Here is a 21,270-nt window from a genome sequence, read left to right as displayed (position 1 = left end):
TCAGCTCCTCGCTTCAGCCGCATGTGTCAGCGAGAGAGACACGCAGCGGCGAAGCGAGCACGCGAGCAGCTTCAGCCACATGTGTCAGGGAGAGAGGCGGGCAGCGGCGAAGCGAGGAGCTGACCTGTGTCAGCTCCTTGCTTCAGCCGCATATGTGTTCAACTCAGATCTGCGTCCTCTGGACGCAGATCTGAGTTGAAATCGGGACATACCCCCCTCCAACCGGGACCGTGGGACATGTCACCCAAATCGTGACTGTCCCGTGGAAATCGGGACGGTTGGGAGGTATGTATATAGCATACGGCCAATCAATGCTGGTTCTGCATCAAACTTTTCCATTCGAATAGCGAGTGGTACTCGATCGAGTACGAGTATTTCGAATACCGTAGTATTTGATCGAATACCTACTCGATCGAATACTACTCGCTCATCTCTAGTCCTATCTTATCTGTTGGAATTTAGCATAAAATGTCAATTCTGTAGCATTTGTTCGTAGCATTCTATGTTGTCATTATATGAATAAATTGGGCAAGTGGGTGTTACCATTCGCCCTGGCAAAGGGGCGGGTACCTAATGACTTGTATAGATACTGTATGGGGACATAATAAAGAGCCAGTTGTTAAGTTATTCATCAAAAAATAGAGGAACGGCACAATGTAGAGTTAAAAGGAAACGGAAAGATCAGGAATTGTTACAAAATTTCCAAAAATGTCATGATCGGTAAACCCAAAATTTATGGGATTGACTGTCCACAAAGCACTATTGTACGCCAGGGTCTCTCTTTAGTTCCCCGAGTATAAGATGCTCATACCCAGGGGAGGCACCCAAAAATGATAAACAATCTTACTCACCACTCCTGGGTTCAACTGTGGTCCTTCTCCGATCTCCAAAGTGATGCCACCAGTCCTAGGCGACCACTGAGAAGCTTGAAGCGGGACCTACACCAGAGGCTGCAGAGGAGCCCAGGAGAGGTGAGTAAGGCTGTTAGGTTTAATCCCCTGAGCCTCTACTTATTATACTCCAGGGTGTAAAGAATATAGAAGTTCCAGTTGGGACCGAGCAAGTTTGGTTCTATACTAAACTGCCAAGTGGATTCTTCAAATATTTGCAAGAGGAATGTCATAAGATTCATCCAAAACTAGTCAGATGGAAAGGCGATCCAGAATTGTTATTTCATTTTTACTACATAAGACATTTGAGGAGAGGAGACAGATCTAAAGCAGAAGAAGCCTAAAACCAATAACTACAAGAAGTGCAACTGTATATGGCGAGATAAAGGTTCTCAGAATTGGAGATATCTGTATAGACCCACGGACCTTCTGGATCAATGACACAAACTACTCTTAGCAAGGCATTGGTATAACTGCAAGGGTTCCACAACTGTGACTAGGCCCAGAAGACAGGAAGATAAGAAGATGTGCAGGTCACCCCCAACATGTTAGGACTGGAAAATAATAGTTTGATTGTCTTTCTTGGCCAGCTGTTTGTGCATTATAAAGGTATTCTCCGTGCCCTCTCATACGTTGGAGGGAGAAGATTTATGATGCACAGCCTTCCACTGTCAGAAAGGAGAAAATGAATCCTTTGACCTTCAAAATATCAAATGGTCAGCAGTGTATAGTCAAGGAGGGATTTTTTGAGTGAGGTTGTGGCACAAAAATGGCATGATTAATGTGTGAGGGCACCAATGGGATGGGAATGATGGGAAGCTTGGAAGCTTGAAAGGAAGTGTAAGTGAAACGGGTCATGGTTAATGGTTGTGAAGTGAAGTAATACAGGGGGGTTCCAAGCTGAGCTTTTAAATCAGGGCTCATGAATCTTTAATTCTGCTCCTGCAGAAAGCAAATCCATCATTATCCGCAGAGGTGAAATCCCTTGCATTGGCTGCAGCACTTAGAAGATGGTGGACTTACATGGAGGGACCAGGTTACTTATTATACAAGAGTCTGTATACAAGATAAATGTAAATCCCATCAATATTCAATGTGACCTTTGCCCTTTGCCTTCTTCTCGGTACTTGCAGACAGTTCTTGGCAAAACTGGGCAGGGAGGTTGTTCCCGCCGCCATCTTGGAGAACTACGTTTGCCTCTTTTTTTTTTTTTTTTTTTTTTGCACGTTCCTGTTTGTGTTATTCGTATGATACTCACATCAGGTTAGAGTTTACTTTCTGCAGATCTGGAGAATATCCAGGAGGCCAATGGGGCTCTTGTTAATTGTTAACTAAAGTCAACAGAACTCTGAATTTTAACACGACCCAGGACGGATTTACTCGCTTGCTTTATTATCAAACTTTGGTGGTGGAAAGAAGTTGAAATAAAATATTAATATTAATCTCATTAAAGTTTAATGGAATTGTTTAGAACGTTACCCAATTAAGATGTGGGGATGCAAAAAAAAATGTGGCACTACGAACTTTCAACTCAAAAAGTTGTGCATCCCACATTGGCTGCCGTAGTTCACCAAAAGTGACTTGGCCACTCTTCAGAGCGTTCCCTTCTCACTACATGTTACCAGATCCTCTCTGCTCACTCTGGAACTCTTTTTGTGTTTTTCCATTTCAAATTTTTTTTGTAAAATTCCAGGCATTGGCAATTTTTAAATATTTTCTTTAGACTAGGTGCCAAAGAAGCCAAGACAGTATTAGAAAGTCCTCTGCCCAGACATTGCTCAGGGGTATTTTCTGCAATAAAAAACAAACTACATAGTACACAAAACTAGTTGAGTTGAGATGAACCAAATTGGCACCGTGCCGGAGCCATGCAGAGGAAAAGTAGTCGCAGATCAATCCGCTAGATCAGGGATCAGTAACCTTTGGCTCTCCAGCTACTGTAAAACTACAACTCCCATCATGCTCCATTCACTTCCATGGGAGTTCCAAGAACAGCAGAGCCAGTATGCATGCTGGGAGTTGTAGGTTTGCAACAGATGGAGTGCCGAAGGTTGCCTAGCCCTGCACTACATCCTAATAAATGAATCCATGCAACACACCAGGCACAGCAAAAATATTGGAAACAGGTGTTCCCATCCAATAAAATGATGGCACATGGCTGGGATATGACTGGTGGAGGTCCAATATCTGGAACCTTATATAGGCTTCATGCAAATGAACCTGTGCTTAGCCACATTTTTACCAGCTAGCACACGGACCCATTATCACAGTAATAATCCCAGACCCATATATGAGCCCAGGACAAAACTCAGCGCCGCTCCTATATCTGTCCATTTTGTGGGCTGTGCTCACTGCAGGAGATCAATGGACCCATGGAGGCACGGGCAGCAGACTTATACTGAACCCATATACCATCCATGTGCCTTTCATGATGTTTTCCCACAGACTCCTTGCTTGCACATTCATGATACTTTAACCATAAACGGAGAATGAATAGGATACAATGTTTTACTGTATCTATTCTGTGGAGGATTCACTATGCAAGGAAGTATGGTGCGATGCCACTCAAGTGATAACTTCTATAAGCATGGCTGTGGAGTCGGTAGATCAAATCATCGACCATAACTCCTCTATATGCCCACTGCCTGACTCTCTCTCCAAATCCTTCATAAATTGGGATGTTATAGCCTAGCGATATTCCATCACTTAATGGGGTTGGAAACCCCTTTACGGATAGCACATGTGGCCCTTGTCTAGTTTAGAAAATATATATTCTTCTCTATAGTCTTCCTCCTGCAACCCAGGACTGGTCCTCCAAATTTTAATGATCAATTACATAGTTACATAGTAGATGAGGTTCGATAAAGACATCAGTCTATCAAGTCCAACCTATAACCCTACAATCCCAAACCCAACGTGGCAGCGTTGCAGAAAAATCAATCACCTATGACTAGATTCTCCACCAACACCAGGGAGTCCATCAGGGAGACTCTATGTAATAATCCTATTGCCAAGGGATCTTACTATTAAGAACTGTCCGAAGGAGAGAATCCCCTTAAGATCAATTCAGCAGGAGTAACAATAAGCCAGGAAACCAGTAGGACCTCTCCTTTCATAACAAAAACTTCAAAAATTCCAAAATTGCCTCCATATTAGGCTAATTAGACAATTACATGTAATGCTAATGGGGAAAGTGAAAAGGAACACAAGTATAATTATTTTACAAAATGCCTGGGTAATAACTTAGGAGAAGCCAATGGTGATTGTATGCCAGTCAGGGGGGATTTGCTATAATGAGCCTCATAGGTAATCAGCGCGGACTTGCAAGAAGATTTTTTCATGATTGCTTTCCGGGGGGACCTGATTAGATAAAATATGAACTCACTTCTTAAAACTGCCATTTTCCAGACTCGTTCTGAGATATTACATAAGTTCCTTACAGAGAAGCCCGACGTGAATCGTCTATTAAAGGAGCGCAACCCCACTTTGCATTCGGGAGGGTGTAAACAATTTGGCGTAATTGGCTCGTGTAATTACACGTAATTGTGTATAAAGGAAACATTCTGCAATGTCTTAGAAATCCAGAGGGATAGCTAACAAGTCAGGTGCTAAGATGATCACTTATTGCAATTATTATCATCCTTTACCGCTCATTGACTACGCTGCTCACAATCTCAAGAACAAATAGCCTTCTGTTAGAAGGATCTAACCTGGTGATTTTTTTTGGCAACGTACCGCGCCGGCACAAAGAAGACGGAGAGGCTTCATATTAAAGTAAACATCACCTGGTATGGGGCGAGGACGTACAGAGAGGAGAACTCTGTGCTAGAAATTACCGCTGACAAACTGATAAATCTGCAAAGCTCTTTTGTCGTTTTTAACCATTGTAAAGCGTCCTGCACGCAACCGAGTGCCCTGACCGAGCGGGTGCCGATTATCTAAAGGAAGGCATTGGGCTCACACTAAGATGTCGCCTTCTATGCATATTCATCGATAGTGTTTATCCTTGCTGTAAGAATCCTGCACAGAATTTTAGATATAGTTATGAATTTTTGGAATTTGTTGCGCCAAGATTCCATCTCACTTTCTGAATTGGAGGGTCTTACCACACAAAGACAACACATCTAATACTATCAGGGAAATGTAAAGAGTAGACTTAAGAAATGTAAGATCATGGTGAAGGCACAAAAGTCTTGATAAATACGCCCCAATGTAGAACAGTTTTGGATCAAGAAAACCGTGTGCAAGGATGCCTGAAATTTCACCTATCTAGAACTAACATAGATGGGTTTGGAAATACTCCCCAAAGTATGTAAATAGTATATAGACACTTGTAGTGTTGGGGGACTATAGTATATAGACACTTGTAGTGTTGGGGGACTGATAGGAGGAGGTCCAGGATAAACAAGGGCTGTAGATGGGATAGATATTGTAAAATGCGCCCTGAAATGTTCAGCTTTATTTGGTAAAAGCTGGGATACATTATAAGTCAAACAATATATGACATAAGTTACTTACTGCAGGGGGAGATTCTAAGGAGCCAGATATGAACTGTTCCTTTAAATCCACTAATATGGCTCACATTACAGCTTTCCCTTAAGATGTCTGAATGGTAGATTGCATAGTATTGGAATATTAGCTACATTATTGTACCATTTAGAAGCCTAGAAAATTTAACTCAGGGCCAATGGATGGAATCAAAACGGTGGCAGCCATATTGGTGTGTATTGTGCGCAGTGGGGGTGGGGAGGCTGAAGGAGCCACTGCTCAATAAGATGCTTATGTCCAGGGAATGTGAGTGGAGACTGTCTTCCTGAGTCAACTCATTTGCATTCACAGTCCTGAAGGCTTCAGAATTTTGTTTCCAAGATGTTGCAAGTTTTGGCAATATGTAAAATAGCTCTTTGGAGAAATGTTATTATCCTCAATGAGCACATTTGCAAATCGACTAAAACAGTGATATCTCAGAAGAGAGGCAGCAATTCACTAGCTGAAAACACAGATTGGTTCAGGGGACTGGGGCTGGGGTGATATGCTGGTTCTGGTGACAGTAACCTATCTATCTGCAGGGCTGGGGTGATATGCTGGTTCTGGTGACAGTAACCTATTTATCTGCAGGGCTGTGGTGATATGCTGGTTCTGGTGACAGTAACCTATCTATCTGCAGGGCTGGGGTGATATGCTGGTTCTGGTAACACTAACCTATCTATCTGCAGGGCTGGGGTGATATGCTGGTTCTGGTGACAGTAACCTATCTATCTGCAGGGCTGGGGTGATATGCTGGTTCTGGTGACAGTAACCTATCTATCTGCAGGGCTGGGGTGATATGCTGGTTCTGGTGACAGTAACCTATCTATCTGCAGGGCTGGGGTGATATGCTGGTTCTGGTGACAGTAACCTACCTATCTGCAGGGCTGGGGTGATATGCTGGTTCTGGTGATAGTAACTTATCTATCTGCAGGACTGGGGTGATATGCTGGCTCTGGTGACAGTAACCTATCTATCTGCAGGGCTGGGGTGATATGCTGGTTCTGGTGACACTAACCTATCTATCTGCAGGGCTGGGGTGATATGCTGGCTCTGGTGACAGTAACCTATCTATCTGCAGGGCTGGGGTGATATGCTGGTTCTGGTGACACTAACCTATCTATCTGCAGGGCTGGGGTGATATGCTGGTTCTGGTGACAGTAACCTATCTATCTGCAGGGCTGGGGTGATATGCTGGTTCTGGTAACAGTAACCTATCTATCTGCAGGGCTGGGGTGATATGCTGGTTCTGGTGACACTAACCTATCTATCTGCAGGGCTGGGGTGATATTCTGGTTCTGGTGACAGTAACCTATCTATCTGCAGGGTTGGGGTGATATTCTGGTTCTGGTGACAGTAACCTATCTATCTGCAGGGCTGGGGTGATATTCTGGTTCTGGTGACAGTAACCTATCTATCTGCAGGGTTGGGGTGATATTCTGGTTCTGGTGACAGTAACCTATCTATCTGCAGGGTTGGGGTGATATTCTGGTTCTGGTGACAGTAACCTATCTATCTGCAGGGTTGGGGTGATATTCTGGTTCTGGTGACAGTAACCTATCTATCTGCAGGGTTGGGGTGATATTCTGGTTCTGGTGACAGTAACCTATCTATCTGCAGGGTTGGGGTGATATTCTGGTTCTGGTGACAGTAACCTATCTATCTGCAGGGCTGGGGTGATATGCTGGGTCTGGTAACACACTCCTTTTGAAGTTCCATATAAAAAAGAGCAGGTGCTGCCTCCTTATCTAACCCCTGAGTGTAATACAGGTGGTCTCAGTATCTCAGTATCAGTATATAACAAGTAATGGAATATTTGCACACAGTTACTTCATTCTATAAAGTAACAATTTTTTAGACAAGTTCTTTTACTCCTCAGGACGTGACAACCGATATATAGTGGCAGTTCCGGAAAGAGTTAAGCGTCAGCCTCCATTTTGTGCTGAGTGGCCGCACAGCCCTTTATCCAGCCTAATTCTGAGCTCTTCATCACGGGAGACAGGTAAACACTCAGGGCAGCTCAGTGCATGAAATGTTCTCATAGCATTATTGCCTTTCATAGCTGGAGGAGAAGAGCTGAACTAGACCCAGGGCATTACAATTAAAAGAAAAGTGCAGACATTTTGCCTTAATGCTAAGCGAGAGCGGTTGCTGCAATCCCTCAGACGACCCTTAGCGCTGCCATGGCTGTGGGAATCACATCCTTCCGACCATTCTGCAGGAATAATTGTACAACCTCCTTCTGTTGTAATTGAGCAGATTTTCATTCCTAATGGTAAATGTAATGTTTGGGGAAACTGCTAAGAATATTCTCTCTCGGGGCTTAAGTCTTTCAATCTTTAACTATTTGTGCAAAAAAAAAAGGTTTTTTTTTTTTTTTTTCCAATTGAATTTATAAATGAAATATAATTCGGAAAGCGGGTCACGAATCCTTGCAGTAGGTGCTTTGTATCCCCCTCCTATGGCAGCAGTTAAAGAGGCTTTCTGGGACTTACATAGTGATGACCTATCTTTAGGACGCGGTTCCGCATCCAGGACCCCTACAGTTCTTTCATGTTACAGAAAGACACTTTAAGTCATATTTAGCAGATCCAAATGGGAACCTCAAATATTTCCAGACAGAAAGTTACTCATTTCTTGTAGACACAGTCTTCTTAAGGAAGAGGGGGGATTAAAAGTCAGCAGACCCCCATCTCTTTATAGATGAGGGTCCCTGCAGGAGGCTTTGCACCTACAGATATGCCCTTCCCTATAGTACCTTTACTGTACTGTGCAGATATGTATAATACAATATAACCAGACTTAACTCCGGACAATAACTCCAAGAAACTCACCGTGTACCAATCCCTACAAAGAGACTACACCATGGCCACCTACCTGGAGAGAATACGCCACCCCAAACACAGACAGACCCTGAGCCGGTACAAACTGAGCGCCCACAACCTGGAGATGGAGACGGGGCGATACAGGCAGATGTACAAGCCACGGGAGAACAGACTGTGCCAGCACTGTGACCAGGGGGCCCTAGAAGACGAGACCCACTTCCTGCTACACTGCACCAAATACTCAGCTGTGAGGGCCGTCTACTACCAAAGACTCTCTGCCCACATTCCAGACTTCATATCTGCAGACGAGAAGAGGAAACTCTACATCCTACTGGGAGAAGAAGAGGCCACTGTGGAGATCGCTGCCCAATACGTGGCAAGCTGTCACCAAACCAGAGGAAGATGAGACTCCATGGACTGTTATACCCCAATACACCCACCCCACCTCCCCATATAGTGGCCACCAACTAAGAGGAAGATGAGACTCCACAGACTGTTATACCCCAAACCATCTGCCCCACCCCACCCCACCTCCCCATATAGCGGTCACCAACTAAGAGGAAGACGAGACTCCACGGACTGTTATACCTCAATACACCCACCCCACTCCACCTCCCCATATAGCGGCCACCAACTAAGAGGAAGACGAGACTCCATGAACTGTTATACCCCAATACACCCGCCCCACCTCCCCATATAGCGGTCACCAACTAAGAGGAAGATGAGACTCCACGGACTGTTATACCTTAATACACCCACCCCACCCCACCTCCCCATATAGCGGTCACCAACTAAGAGGAAGACGAGACTCCACGGACTGTTATACCTCAATACACCCACCCCACTCCACCTCCCCATATAGCGGCCACCAACTAAGAGGAAGATGAGACTCCACGGACTGTTATACCTCAATACACCCACCCCACCTCCCCATATAGCGGTCACCAACTAAGAGGAAGATGAGACTCCACAGACTGTTATACCCCAAACCATCTGCCCCACCCCACCCCACCTCCCCATATAGCGGTCACCAACTAAGAGGAAGACGAGACTCCACGGACTGTTATACCTCAATACACCCACCCCACTCCACCTCCCCATATAGCGGCCACCAACTAAGAGGAAGACGAGACTCCATGAACTGTTATACCCCAATACACCCGCCCCACCTCCCCATATAGCGGTCACCAACTAAGAGGAAGATGAGACTCCACGGACTGTTATACCTTAATACACCCACCCCACCCCACCTCCCCATATAGCGGTCACCAACTAAGAGGAAGACGAGACTCCACGGACTGTTATACCTCAATACACCCACCCCACTCCACCTCCCCATATAGCGGTCACCAACTAAGAGGAAGACGAGACTCCACGGACTGTTATACCTCAATACACCCACCCCACTCCACCTCCCCATATAGCGGCCACCAACTAAGAGGAAGATGAGACTCCACGGACTGTTATACCTCAATACACCCACCCCACCTCCCCATATAGCGGTCACCAACTAAGAGGAAGACGAGACTCCACAGACTGTTTTTCTTTAATATGCCAAGCCATTTGATGTCTTGCACGTAACCCTAGATCCTGAGTAATGTCACCTATCCCCCCCCCCCCTTCCCGCCCGGATGGAGTTTTACTGTTAGTACAAATATCTGTGTTATCCCAAAAAAAAACATTACGGTGCAGAAAAATTGTTGTCAAACTTCCAGCGTTCCATGTGGCTCTATTTGCAGTCAGATTCCTCTAACCTTTGATCCCGTGCAGGTATTTGCTGACACAGGGGGTGTGTGTTAAAGAGCCATACCTGCAAATGTTGTGCCGTTGCAAAGTGTCAGGGCAGGAAGAGTTATTCTGCCTCGTCTGGTTATTGTGATCTTTGTTACTCTCCAGGATTTCAGGCATCAGGACTAACGTATTTGTAGACTCATTGTAACCTCTGCATGAGCAAATTGTTACAACGTATATCTACACTTGGTATGTATATATATGTGTAACTTATTTATCCGCTATCTGTGTATCTTATGTATCCAATATCTATATATCTTATGTATCCATTATCTGTATATCTTATGTATCCTTTATCTATATATCTTATGTACCCAATATCTGTATATCTTATGAATCCAATAAATCTGTATATCTTATGTATCCAATATCTGTATATCTTATGTATCCAATATCTGCATATCTTATGTATCCATTATTTGTATATCTTATGTATCTAATATCTGTATATCTTATGTATCCAATATCTGTATATCTTATGTATCCATTATCTGTATATTTTATGTATCCATTATACATTTCATTGGGAGAATTCTAATCAGATTTATACCTAGAACATTCATATCATTGGGAACAAGGTAGAATATTTAGGTTCCCATGGATGTAGCTGGCCTTGTTCACGTCTCTCAGGTATAGGACTTGTTCTGGGTTTTGTCCTTGGCTCATTGTCACATATGCAAGCCCATGATAATATACAGGCGTGTGTATACGGCCATAGAGGTGAATGGGTCAGTGTGCGTCCCATAAGAAACACAGCAAAGAACACGTGTGCATGTAGCGTGTCGTATGTCCGTCTCACAGCGGGGCGAGGTAGGACATAGTGTATATGAGTTCTTGGATATTAGAGAGCTCAGACGAAGGGACAATCCCAGACAGCAGTTGTTGTTAAGGTTTTACTTCTCTTCTCTTCACACAGTCTCCACAGCTATCACATACAGTACATGAGTCTTTCATAACAGATATCACTGTATACTGGCAGTTGTACTTATCACTGGGAAAGATGGATGTCTCAATCAGTTCTGGCCTTCAGCTGCTCAGCTAAACTCCCTTCTGTTCTCACTGTTCTGTTCTACAGTCCAGAGTTTCTAGCTTTGCTTCAGGACCAACATGGTGTCTCTTCCCTTTTCCCTATTTACTCCCCTGGATCACTGTCTCCCTCCCAGCACACCCTGCTGTGTCAGTGACCACTTCCTGTGTCTCTTGTTAGAGCTTTAACTCCACAGGTGCTGGATGATTTTACATCATGACTGCAGTCTGTCTCTACCTGTCACACTCTCCCCCGCTAATTTCATGTCGTCCCTGACATTGGCCCAAAAATATGGCCTACGTATGGTTAATTTGGACCCAATTGGAACTGTCCTTACTCAAAGGTCAACACCCCTTTTTCCTGATTGTAGGACGTCTCCCACATCCAGGATCCCAGTATCTAACTGGTGGATGTCTCCATTGTCCCTTCTACTGTCCTTAGTGAAGTGATGTGAGACAGTGTCCATAGTACTTCCCTCAACATTAACACATCAATGATAACCATAACCTGACTAAACATAACATTAACAATAACCTTTTTTTCATTCTTCAGCTGGAGCTCTTCCTCCGTCTTCAACCAGCTCTGAACAACTATCCTCAAAGTAGGTTGACTCTAATCACAATAACCAAACCAGTCTATTCATCACAGTTAAAGTCCTCAGTAAAGTAGATTGTTGGTAGATACCACTCTGGTCGGTTTACCTGATCCTTAGGTGTCCACACCTTTCTGAACTGGACAGTTCTTGGTACTTCTCTTGGTTCTCCTAGAGTGTCATACGTCAGGATCACCGGTTTTCTTACTTCTCTACTTGATGCTTTCCTGCTGGGTAGTTCTCTTGATGATTCAGTCCTAGCAGCTCCAATAGTCTCTGCTTCCATGTCGCTTGTTAGTTCATTCTCTGATGTGTTCGGAACTGCATCTGTAGGTCCTTGCTCTTCCATTGGACAACCTATTTCTGCATCCTCTAGGGGTTCCTCTGCTCTTACCTCTTCAACCATTTCTTCAGTAACTGGTGACGGATCATCTGAGACCATACAATTATTGGGTGCATTTCGAGGTACAAACTCAGGAGCCTCAGGACATAACTCACTTTGTTGAGGAATGTTGGTTCCGCGTCTGTTCGGTATACGGAATACAAGGGTTTGATTTTCCTCATCTGAACTCTCACTGTCATCACTTCCATCAATAACTTCCTTCTTAAGTCGTTGTCTGAGAGGTTTTGATCGACGTTTATCAACTTCCTGAATGGCTTGCTGTGGTGGCAGGTAATCACATGGTAGGAGTAGATTTCGGTGCAATATTCTTGTTTTATTATCTCCTATTTCTGTTCTTACTTCATAAACAGGGCTGTCATCAGCTTTTCTCCTCACAACCACATAAACCTTCTCTTCCCAATATGATCGAAGTTTTCCTGGACCCCCTTTCTCTCGTAGGTTTCTGACTAACACACGACTTCCCGGTGTCAATTCTGCTCCATGACATCTTCTGTCATAGTATTCTTTGCTCTTTTTCTGCTCTTCCGCATTCACTTTTGATGCTATGTTGTAGGCTTCATTCATACGTTCCCTCCATACCCGGACATACTCGGGATACGTCTTGTATGTTTCTGAAACTGGGGTATCGAACATAATATCAATGGGTAGCCTTGGGGATCGACCAAACAAAAGGAAGAATGGCGAGTAACCTGTTGCTTCACTCTTGGTGCAGTTATAGGCATGTACCATTTTTGTTAAGGAATTCTTCCAATCTCTTTTCTCAGCAGTTGTCAGAGTCCTCAACATTGACAGTAATGTCCTATTGAAGCGTTCTACTTGTCCGTTTCCTTCTGGGTGATAGGGCGTAGTGTGCGATCTTTGGATTCTACAGTATTTCCCTAACTTGGCAAAGAGTTGGTTCTCAAACTCTCTTCCTTGGTCATGATGTAACTTGGTAGGAAATCCAAACTTCAGAGCAAAATCATTGAAGATCTTTTCTGCTGCTGTCCTGCCTGATTTATTAGTAGTGGCATACGCTTGAGCAAATCGAGTAAAATGGTCCATTACCACTAGGATGTATTCATATCCACCCTTGCACTGCTCCAGGTGTAGGAAGTCTATTGAAACCATTTCAAACGGGTAAGTAGTTTGGATGTGGCCCATGGGCGCTCTGGTCGCCTTGTTAGGATGTTTGTCTTTCAAACACCCACATTTTCTGGTCACAAAACTTTCGATATCTCTTTGCATATAGGGCCAGAAGAACCGTTCACGAATTAGGTTCACTGTTCTTTCTACTCCCAGGTGTCCCATCTCCTCATGGAGTTCTTTGAAAGCCAATCTGTGGTATACTCTGGGTAACACTAACTGTTGGTTCAGTCCTCTCTGACGGTATAAGATACCGTCTGAGCTGAAGTATAGCTTTGACCATTCTCTCAGTAAAGTAGTTACTTCTGGTGATTCTGACTCCCTCTCTCGTCTTCCTGGAACCCTGTTCTGGTCCATATACTGGAGGACTCTTCCAATTGTTTCATCTTCTTGTTGCGCTTTCCTGATAGATTCTTTTGACAGTTGTTGGAGGGACATGGAGGTATAATCTTGTTCCCTCACTTCCATAGCGCTTGCTACTGTCAATGGACACCACAGTGGTGTATATTCCTGCTTCTGAATTTCTATCGCCTGAGTGGTGCTCATAATGGTTCCCAGGCAGATTTCCTCTGAGCAAGCTTGCATAAACTCTTCAGGCTCTAACGGCATCCTAGACAATCCATCTGCATCAGTATTGCATCTTCCTGGCCTGTACTTAATACTGAAGTTGAAGTCAGCCAGTTCTGCTACCCACCTCTGACCAGTCGCATTCAGTTTTGCTGTCGTGAGGACATAGGTCAAAGGATTATTATCAGTGTAGACCTCAAACTCTTGACTGTAATACAGATAATCCCTAAATCGTTCGCAGATAGCCCACTTCATTGCAAGGAACTCGAGTTTCCCAGAATGTAGATGATAGTTTTTCTCAGCGGCTGTCAATGTTCTGGAACCATAGCCAATGACTCTTAGCTTGCCATTCTGTCGTTGATACAGGGCAGCTCCAAGCCCCACCTGAGAAGCATCACAGTGAAGGACGAAAGGGTGGTTAAAATCTGGATATCCCATGATGGGCGGTTTCACAAGATAATTCACTAGTTCTTCTAGTACTTCCTGGTGTCCTGCAGTCCAATTGATTGGTTGCTGCGCAGAAACAGTGTTTCTTTCCTTTGGCTGTGATCCGCCTCTGGTCTTTTTCCTATTTACTGATGTGGGTGAGCTGATTGGCGCGCCCAAGAGGGTATATAGTGGAGCTGCAATCCGGGAAAAGTTCTTGATGTATGTTCTGTAGTAGGAGAGAAATCCCAAGATCTTCCTCAACTCCCCCACTGTAGATGGAGGCTTGTCTTTCAATGACATTACTGGAGCGATCTCTGCTGGGTCCATGGTATAACCATCTCCAGACACGATTTTTCCCAGAAATCGAACCTGTCTCTTGAAGAGTTCACACTTCTTTGGTGTCAACTTTACTCCATGTTGCTGGTAACGTTGGAGTACTGATCTCACATGTTCGACATGTTCAGCAAAGGTCTTGCTGTGTACCACCGTATCGTCTAAGTAAGGCTGGCAAATGTCATCTCTTAATCCTTCTAAACATGTTTCCATACTTCTCTGGAATTCTGCAGGAGCAGAACTAAGTCCAAACGGTATACGGATCCACTCATACAGTCCCCATGGTGTGATGAAGGCTGTTAAATGTCGGCTGGACTCTTCCACAAAACCTTGGTGATAGGCCTTCCCTTGGTCAAGAACAGAGAACCAGGTACTTCCTGACAAGTTATCCAGCATGTCTTGAATTTTAGGGATTGGGTGCCGATCAGGGATTGACTTTCTATTCAGTTCCCTGTAGTCACAACAGAGTCTCAATGTACCATCTTTCTTCCTGACACATACGATCGGGGAGGAATAGGATGATTTAGACTTTTGGATCCATCCCCTGTTGATTAGATCCTGCAGATATTCTTTCACTTCTTGGTGTAATGGTTTAGGTATAGACATATAACTTTTAGTTACTGGGGTAGTGTCTCTCAAATTGATCTTCAGGTTCAATGAGGGTATACAGCCTATGTCAGAGTCATCTTTAGAGAATGCATGGCATTCTTCCCTCAGCATCTGTTTCACTACCGGCAGTTCTTCAGCACTCAGCTGTTCCAGAGGTACTGGGGGATCCCACAGTTCTGGTGTAGTTTGTACAGGTCTTTCGACTGGACCACCATTGTTACTGGGTTGTATCACCGAATTCATGGAAGAGAACTGCACTGGTCTCACATTGGCAGGATACACAGTCTTAATGGTTTCTAGATGGCCTAACACAGTTTTGGGGTTCAGCCTCACTTCATGCTTTGTCGCATTTCTCACCAACACAGCCACCCGAGCAAAACCACCAGTAGGTATAGTCAATATGGTCTCACCTTGGATAATGCCCTCAGGAAGATCTGAAGAGTCTTTCGGTACAAACAGTCTCTCTTGTGGTTTTCTTCCTGGTTCCATTCGTACACCACACTTCACTCTCACCGTTCTATTCGCAGGAATGATGGTTGGACGCGAGCCGAGCTTGACTTCCTTCAACCTCACTGTGTTCTGTGCTTCCTTTATCCTGCTGACCACCTTCTCCGCTTCCCTGCTAGATATGGTAAACGAGGTGGCTATAGCATCTATTAACGGTGTCAAGGAATTAGTTCGCTGAATGACCTCATTGATCACATTGTACCCAAGGATCGGTTCTTCAGCCACCTTTGGATCACTTGTGACTAGAAAGGGTACGAGTAACTCAATAGCGTTGTTCTTCTTAGCTTTCAGCTGAAACATCACTTCCACCCAACCTAGAAAAGGGATTTCAGTTTGGTTCACGGCTCGACCACAGAGTTCTACCGGACCCATGAGTTCTGCAACTGGATGAAGACAAGTTTGCGGCAAATGACTCCTTCTCCAATCTTCATTTATAATGCTGGCTTGAGCTCCTGTGTCCCACAAAGCTTTCACTAGGAGTCCATTTAGCTTACATTGAATCAAGCACTTCTCACCAATTAGGCTAATGAGTCTGTCTTCACTACCTGAGAACTGTCCTTGGTTCTGGGGATGCCTGATCAGACTATCACACTGATCGCCGAGTGGTTGATGCCCCTGTCCGCCTTGCTGTAACTGTTGAAGACGATCACATACCTGGGGATAAGACTGATACAACTTCTGTATATCTGAAGCTGTTCTGGTGAGGGGTGGTGTTTGTTTTTGGGACTTCATCTGCTTAGAAGATCGTGACTTTGGACATCCACTGGCATAATGCCCTTCTTCACCACACCCCCAACAATGGACACAGGCGGCACTTCGATTTGACACTCGACATGCTTCACAAGCAGGTCGTCTTCTGTTCTGAAAAACCCCTCCAGATCTGACTGGTCTTGGCTCTGGTTTAGCGCGAATCAACTTTTTCACTTCCGCTAATTCAGCTCGCAGTTCCCCAAATGCTTTCTCCCAATTGGTGTCGGCTGTTTTCTCTGTCAAAGATGATTTGGTGTGCACAGCAAGTGTAGGAGAATCTTCTCGCCTACCTTCCGGCTGATCGCTAGGCATATTCATTTTCAGCTGGCCCAGCTTGGTCATTTTAGTTATAGAGCCCTTCTTTAATTTTTGTTCACTCTCAGACTCCAAACTAGCTGCCTCATTCATCTTCTCAATTAGGGTTTCATCTGGAATGTTAGGATCTTCCAGGTACTGCTTCATTTGCAACTTTATGTCCTTACTTATTAACCCGGTTCCTAAAGATCTCAAAAACTTCTTCTGTACTAGTCCTGCATCAAACCTTTCCTCTGCATCTACTTCGCTGGATGCAAACAACAGCTTGTCTTTGAGTTCTATGGCTCTGAACAAGAAGCTTTGAGGAGATTCCTTGGTATCTTGAGAGATGTTGATGAGTCTATGGAACAGCTCTGAGGTGTTTTCTTCTTTGTAGTGCCCTTTTAAGATCATTTTCAGTTGTGGTAAGGTCAAGTGACTTTTCATTTCTAGCATGTTCCGCAAATTCAGTCCTGGGCTGATAGCTTTTACCACTGCCTCGATAATTTCTTCCGGCAGATAGCCATTCTGTAATCCTGCCTCTATCTGGTGCATCAGGTTTGTGTAAGACAGTTTGTCTTTTTGTTCATGTTCTCCAATCTGTCCCAGGATCTTGAAATCTTTCCTGATAGTGATTTGTGATGCTAGAGAGGTCTGTTGTCTTGACTTCCCTAACCTGGGTGGGCTAAGAGTTCTACTGGGTTCTGCTGCTTGTTCAGGGGTTTTGGTCGATTCTTGCACAGCTCTCTTCAATGCTACCAATTGCTCTTTCAATTCCTGCAGCTCAGTCTGTGGGAGGGATTTCTCACTCTCAGTGTCTCGCACTGCCTCTTTACACCCTGGTCTCAAGCTGGTGATGAACTTCATTAAATCATTAAGGAATGTGCACAAGACATCCTCCTCCTCACTATCCCCTAGCTCATCCATCTGCTTGTTGATGGCTGTTAGGAGCTGTCTGTGGTTGCATGTCTTAGAGACCTGTTCTTCTGACACTTTCACATGTGCAGCTACAGCACCCAGTTCCTCATAAGTCAATTGAAGGAGCAACTTACTGATGCTGTTAAGCCGTGTCTCAACATCCATAGCTGTCTGTTTGATACTGAGTCTTTAATTGTTGTGGCAGTCTTTACTCAGAATCCCACCGCTGGCAGTCTGATCTTGTCTCTAAATATCCCCGTACGGGCCACCAATGTCGTATGTCCGTCTCACAGCGGGGCGAGGTAGGACATAGTGTATATGAGTTCTTGGATATTAGAGAGCTCAGACGAAGGGACAATCCCAGACAGCAGTTGTTGTTAAGGTTTTACTTCTCTTCTCTTCACACAGTCTCCACAGCTATCACATACAGTACATGAGTCTTTCATAACAGATATCACTGTATACTGGCAGTTGTACTTATCACTGGGAAAGATGGATGTCTCAATCAGTTCTGGCCTTCAGCTGCTCAGCTAAACTCCCTTCTGTTCTCACTGTTCTGTTCTACAGTCCAGAGTTTCTAGCTTTGCTTCAGGACCAACATGGTGTCTCTTCCCTTTTCCTATTTACTCCCCTGGATCACTGTCTCCCTCCCAGCACACCCTGCTGTGTCAGTGACCACTTCCTGTGTCTCTTGTTAGAGCTTTAACTCCACAGGTGCTGGATGATTTTACATCATGACTGCAGTCTGTCTCTACCTGTCACAAGCGCTATAGAAACATTGGGTCAACCAGATCTGGACCCGCTTTTATAAACCAGCTCCCCAGTCTTGCTCATAGTGGGGGTCCTAAGTGAGGGACCCCCCCTTTCTATGTATGCGCTCTTATCCCTTAAAGACACCCCCTATATCAGTCTGCTTTATCATACGGAGCTTTTTGCTATATATTATATATGTGGGTATTTCTGTCTTTCAGGTCAGGTTTGCGGCGCTCACTTCTGTCTCGTCCCCTCCATCACGAGGAATACAATGAATCATACGTCACCTGTAACAAGGTTAGAAGGCCTAGCGTCTCAGCTGGGATGCAGCGTGCTGGACGAGGACTTCGCTCTCTACTTAGACAATGAAGATGAATTGAAGCACCTTAGACAATGTTTTCATATTCCGAAGATTAAGGATTTGCCAACAAGTAAGACACTTTATTATGTCGTCGGAGCCTTTGGCTTTCGTTCCGCATATTTTTATTAACAGGGTGAAATGAAATCAGAAATAAGAACTGCAAGACGTAAATGTATTTCAGCTAAACAAAGTGGCGCCGGGCCAGGGGCAAAGACTGTAAATGTTCTACAAGACTGACACAAGCAACGTAATAGCGTAACGATAGGCAGAGCCCCGAAAACTTCTGTAACCAGATTTATGTTTCCGATACATTGAAAATAGAAAATGGACGCTGCAAATAGTCCTGATGGAGAATCTCCTGGTATTTAGTGTATCCAGATGTGTGTGACCCCATTGCTACAGACTACATACACCCCCCGTGTAGTCTGATCTTGCGGTCATATAATACTCCACTCCCTCCATCTCTGAACTCACAACTGATATATATATATATATATATATATATATATATATATATATATGATACTGTATATAAGCCAAGATACACAGTAGTGTGCATAAGTTTTAGGCATATCAGAAAAAAGAATGCTACGCCACAATAAGTGTCAATTCACCAAATGCAAAGCGAATGAAGAGAAATGTAAATCCCATCAGTATTTGGTGTGACCTTTGTCCTTTGGAAGTGATGATACGGCCCCCACCGATATAACCCTGATCTCATCGTCCTCCAGTCTGTCTGGGATGACATGAAGAGACAGACGGATTGGAGCAAGCCTACATCCACGGATGTAGTTCTCCAAGATGGCGGCGGGAACAACCTCCCTGTCCAGTTCTGCCAAAAACTGTCTGGAGAAGAAGGCAAAGGGCAAAGGTCACACTGAATATTGATGGAATTTACATCTCTGTTTTTTTCATTGGCAGAATAAACTATTAACCCTTTTATTTTATTTTATTTATTTATTCTTACTCACAGCACATTTTCCATCTTTCCACAACTTTTGCACAGCCTTGTATCCCTGTCCTTGTATCCCTGTGATAGATACTAGAGATGAGCGAACAGTGTTCTATCGAACTCATGTTCGATCGGATATTAGGCTGTTCGGCATGTTCGAATCGAATCGAACACCGCGTGGTAAAGTGCGCCATTACTCGATTCCCCTCCCACCTTCCCTGGCGCCTTTTTTGCTCCAATAACAGCGCAGGGTAGGTGGGACAGGAACTACGACACCGGTGACGTTGAGAAAAGTAGGCAAAACCCATTGGCTGCCGAAAACATGTGACCTCTAATTTAAAAGAACAGCGCCGCCCAGCTTCGCGTCATTCTGAGCTTGCAATTCACCGAGGACGGAGGTTTCCGTCCAGCTAGCTAGGGCTTAGATTCTGGGTAGGCAGGGACAGGCTAGGATAGGAAGGAGAAGACAACCAACAGCTCTTGTAAGAGCTAAATTCCAGGGAGAAGCTTGTCAGTGTAACGTGGCACTGACGGGCTCAATCGCCGCAACCCAGCTTTCCCAGGATCCTGAATGGAATACACTGTCAGTGTATTCCCGTATACCCGATATATACCCCGATACCCGTTCCAACGGTGTGCCCCCCCACCTTCACCCCAGAAATACCCTGCAAGTCCCCTAGCAATAGAATTGGGGCTATATACACCCACAATTTTTACTACTGGTATACAGTGCCATTGTCTGACTGGGAATTCAAAGAATATATTGGGAATACAAATACCCTCATTTCTTGCTACTGCCATATAGTGCCAGTTTCTGACTGGTAATTCAAAGAATATATTGGGGTTACGTGCACCCACAATTTTTACTACTGGTATACAGTGCCATTGTCTGACTGGGAATTCAAAGAGTATATTGGGAATACAAATACCCTCATTTCTTGCTACTGCCATATAGTGCCAGTTTCTGACTGGGAATTCAAAGAATATATTGGGGTTACGTGCACCCACAATTTTTACTACTGGTATACAGTGCCATTGTCTGACTGGGAATTCAAAGAATATATTGGGGTTATAAATACCCTCATTTCTTGCTACTGCCATATAGTGCCAGTTTCTGACTGGTAATTCAAAGAATATATTGGGGTTACGTGCACCCACAATTTTTACTACTGGTATACAGTGCCATTGTCTGACTGGGAATTCAAAGAATATATTGGGAATACAAATACCCTCATTTCTTGCTACTGCCATATAGTGCCAGTTTCTGACTGGGAATTCAAAGAATATATTGGGGTTACGTGCACCCACAATTTTTACTACTGGTATACAGTGCCATTGTCTGACTGGGAATTCAAAGAATATATTGGGGTTATAAATACCCTCATTTCTTGCTACTGCCATATAGTGCCAGTTTCTGACTGGTAATTCAAAGAATATATTGGGGTTACGTGCACCCACAATTTTTACTACTGGTATACAGTGCCATTGTCTGACTGGGAATTCAAAGAGTATATTGGGAATACAAATACCCTCATTTCTTGCTACTGCCATATAGTGCCAGTTTCTGACTGGGAATTCAAAGAATATATTGGGGTTACGTGCACCCACAATTTTTAC

At 44.2% G+C, this 21,270-nt stretch overlaps 1 protein-coding gene across 1 annotated transcript in view; it reads left to right on the top strand.

The window, feature by feature from the left end:
• The first annotated feature begins 830 nt into the window (after positions 1 to 830).
• The window catches only part of KYNU (kynureninase), a 79,810-nt gene continuing 59,370 nt past the window's right edge, over positions 831 to 21,270 (top strand). Inside the window, exons 1-3 of the mRNA XM_075285472.1 lie at positions 831 to 971; positions 4,299 to 4,419; positions 18,559 to 18,771. Coding sequence (XP_075141573.1) covers positions 831 to 971; positions 4,299 to 4,419; positions 18,559 to 18,771 — 475 coding nt within the window. The remainder of the gene's footprint in view (positions 972 to 4,298; positions 4,420 to 18,558; positions 18,772 to 21,270) is intronic.

This window comes from Leptodactylus fuscus, chromosome 8 (assembly GCF_031893055.1).
Source record: "Leptodactylus fuscus isolate aLepFus1 chromosome 8, aLepFus1.hap2, whole genome shotgun sequence".
Lineage (NCBI taxonomy): Eukaryota > Metazoa > Chordata > Amphibia > Anura > Leptodactylidae > Leptodactylus > Leptodactylus fuscus.
Note: the sequence above shows the minus strand (reverse complement) of the source record. Positions and strands in the feature narration are given on the sequence as shown.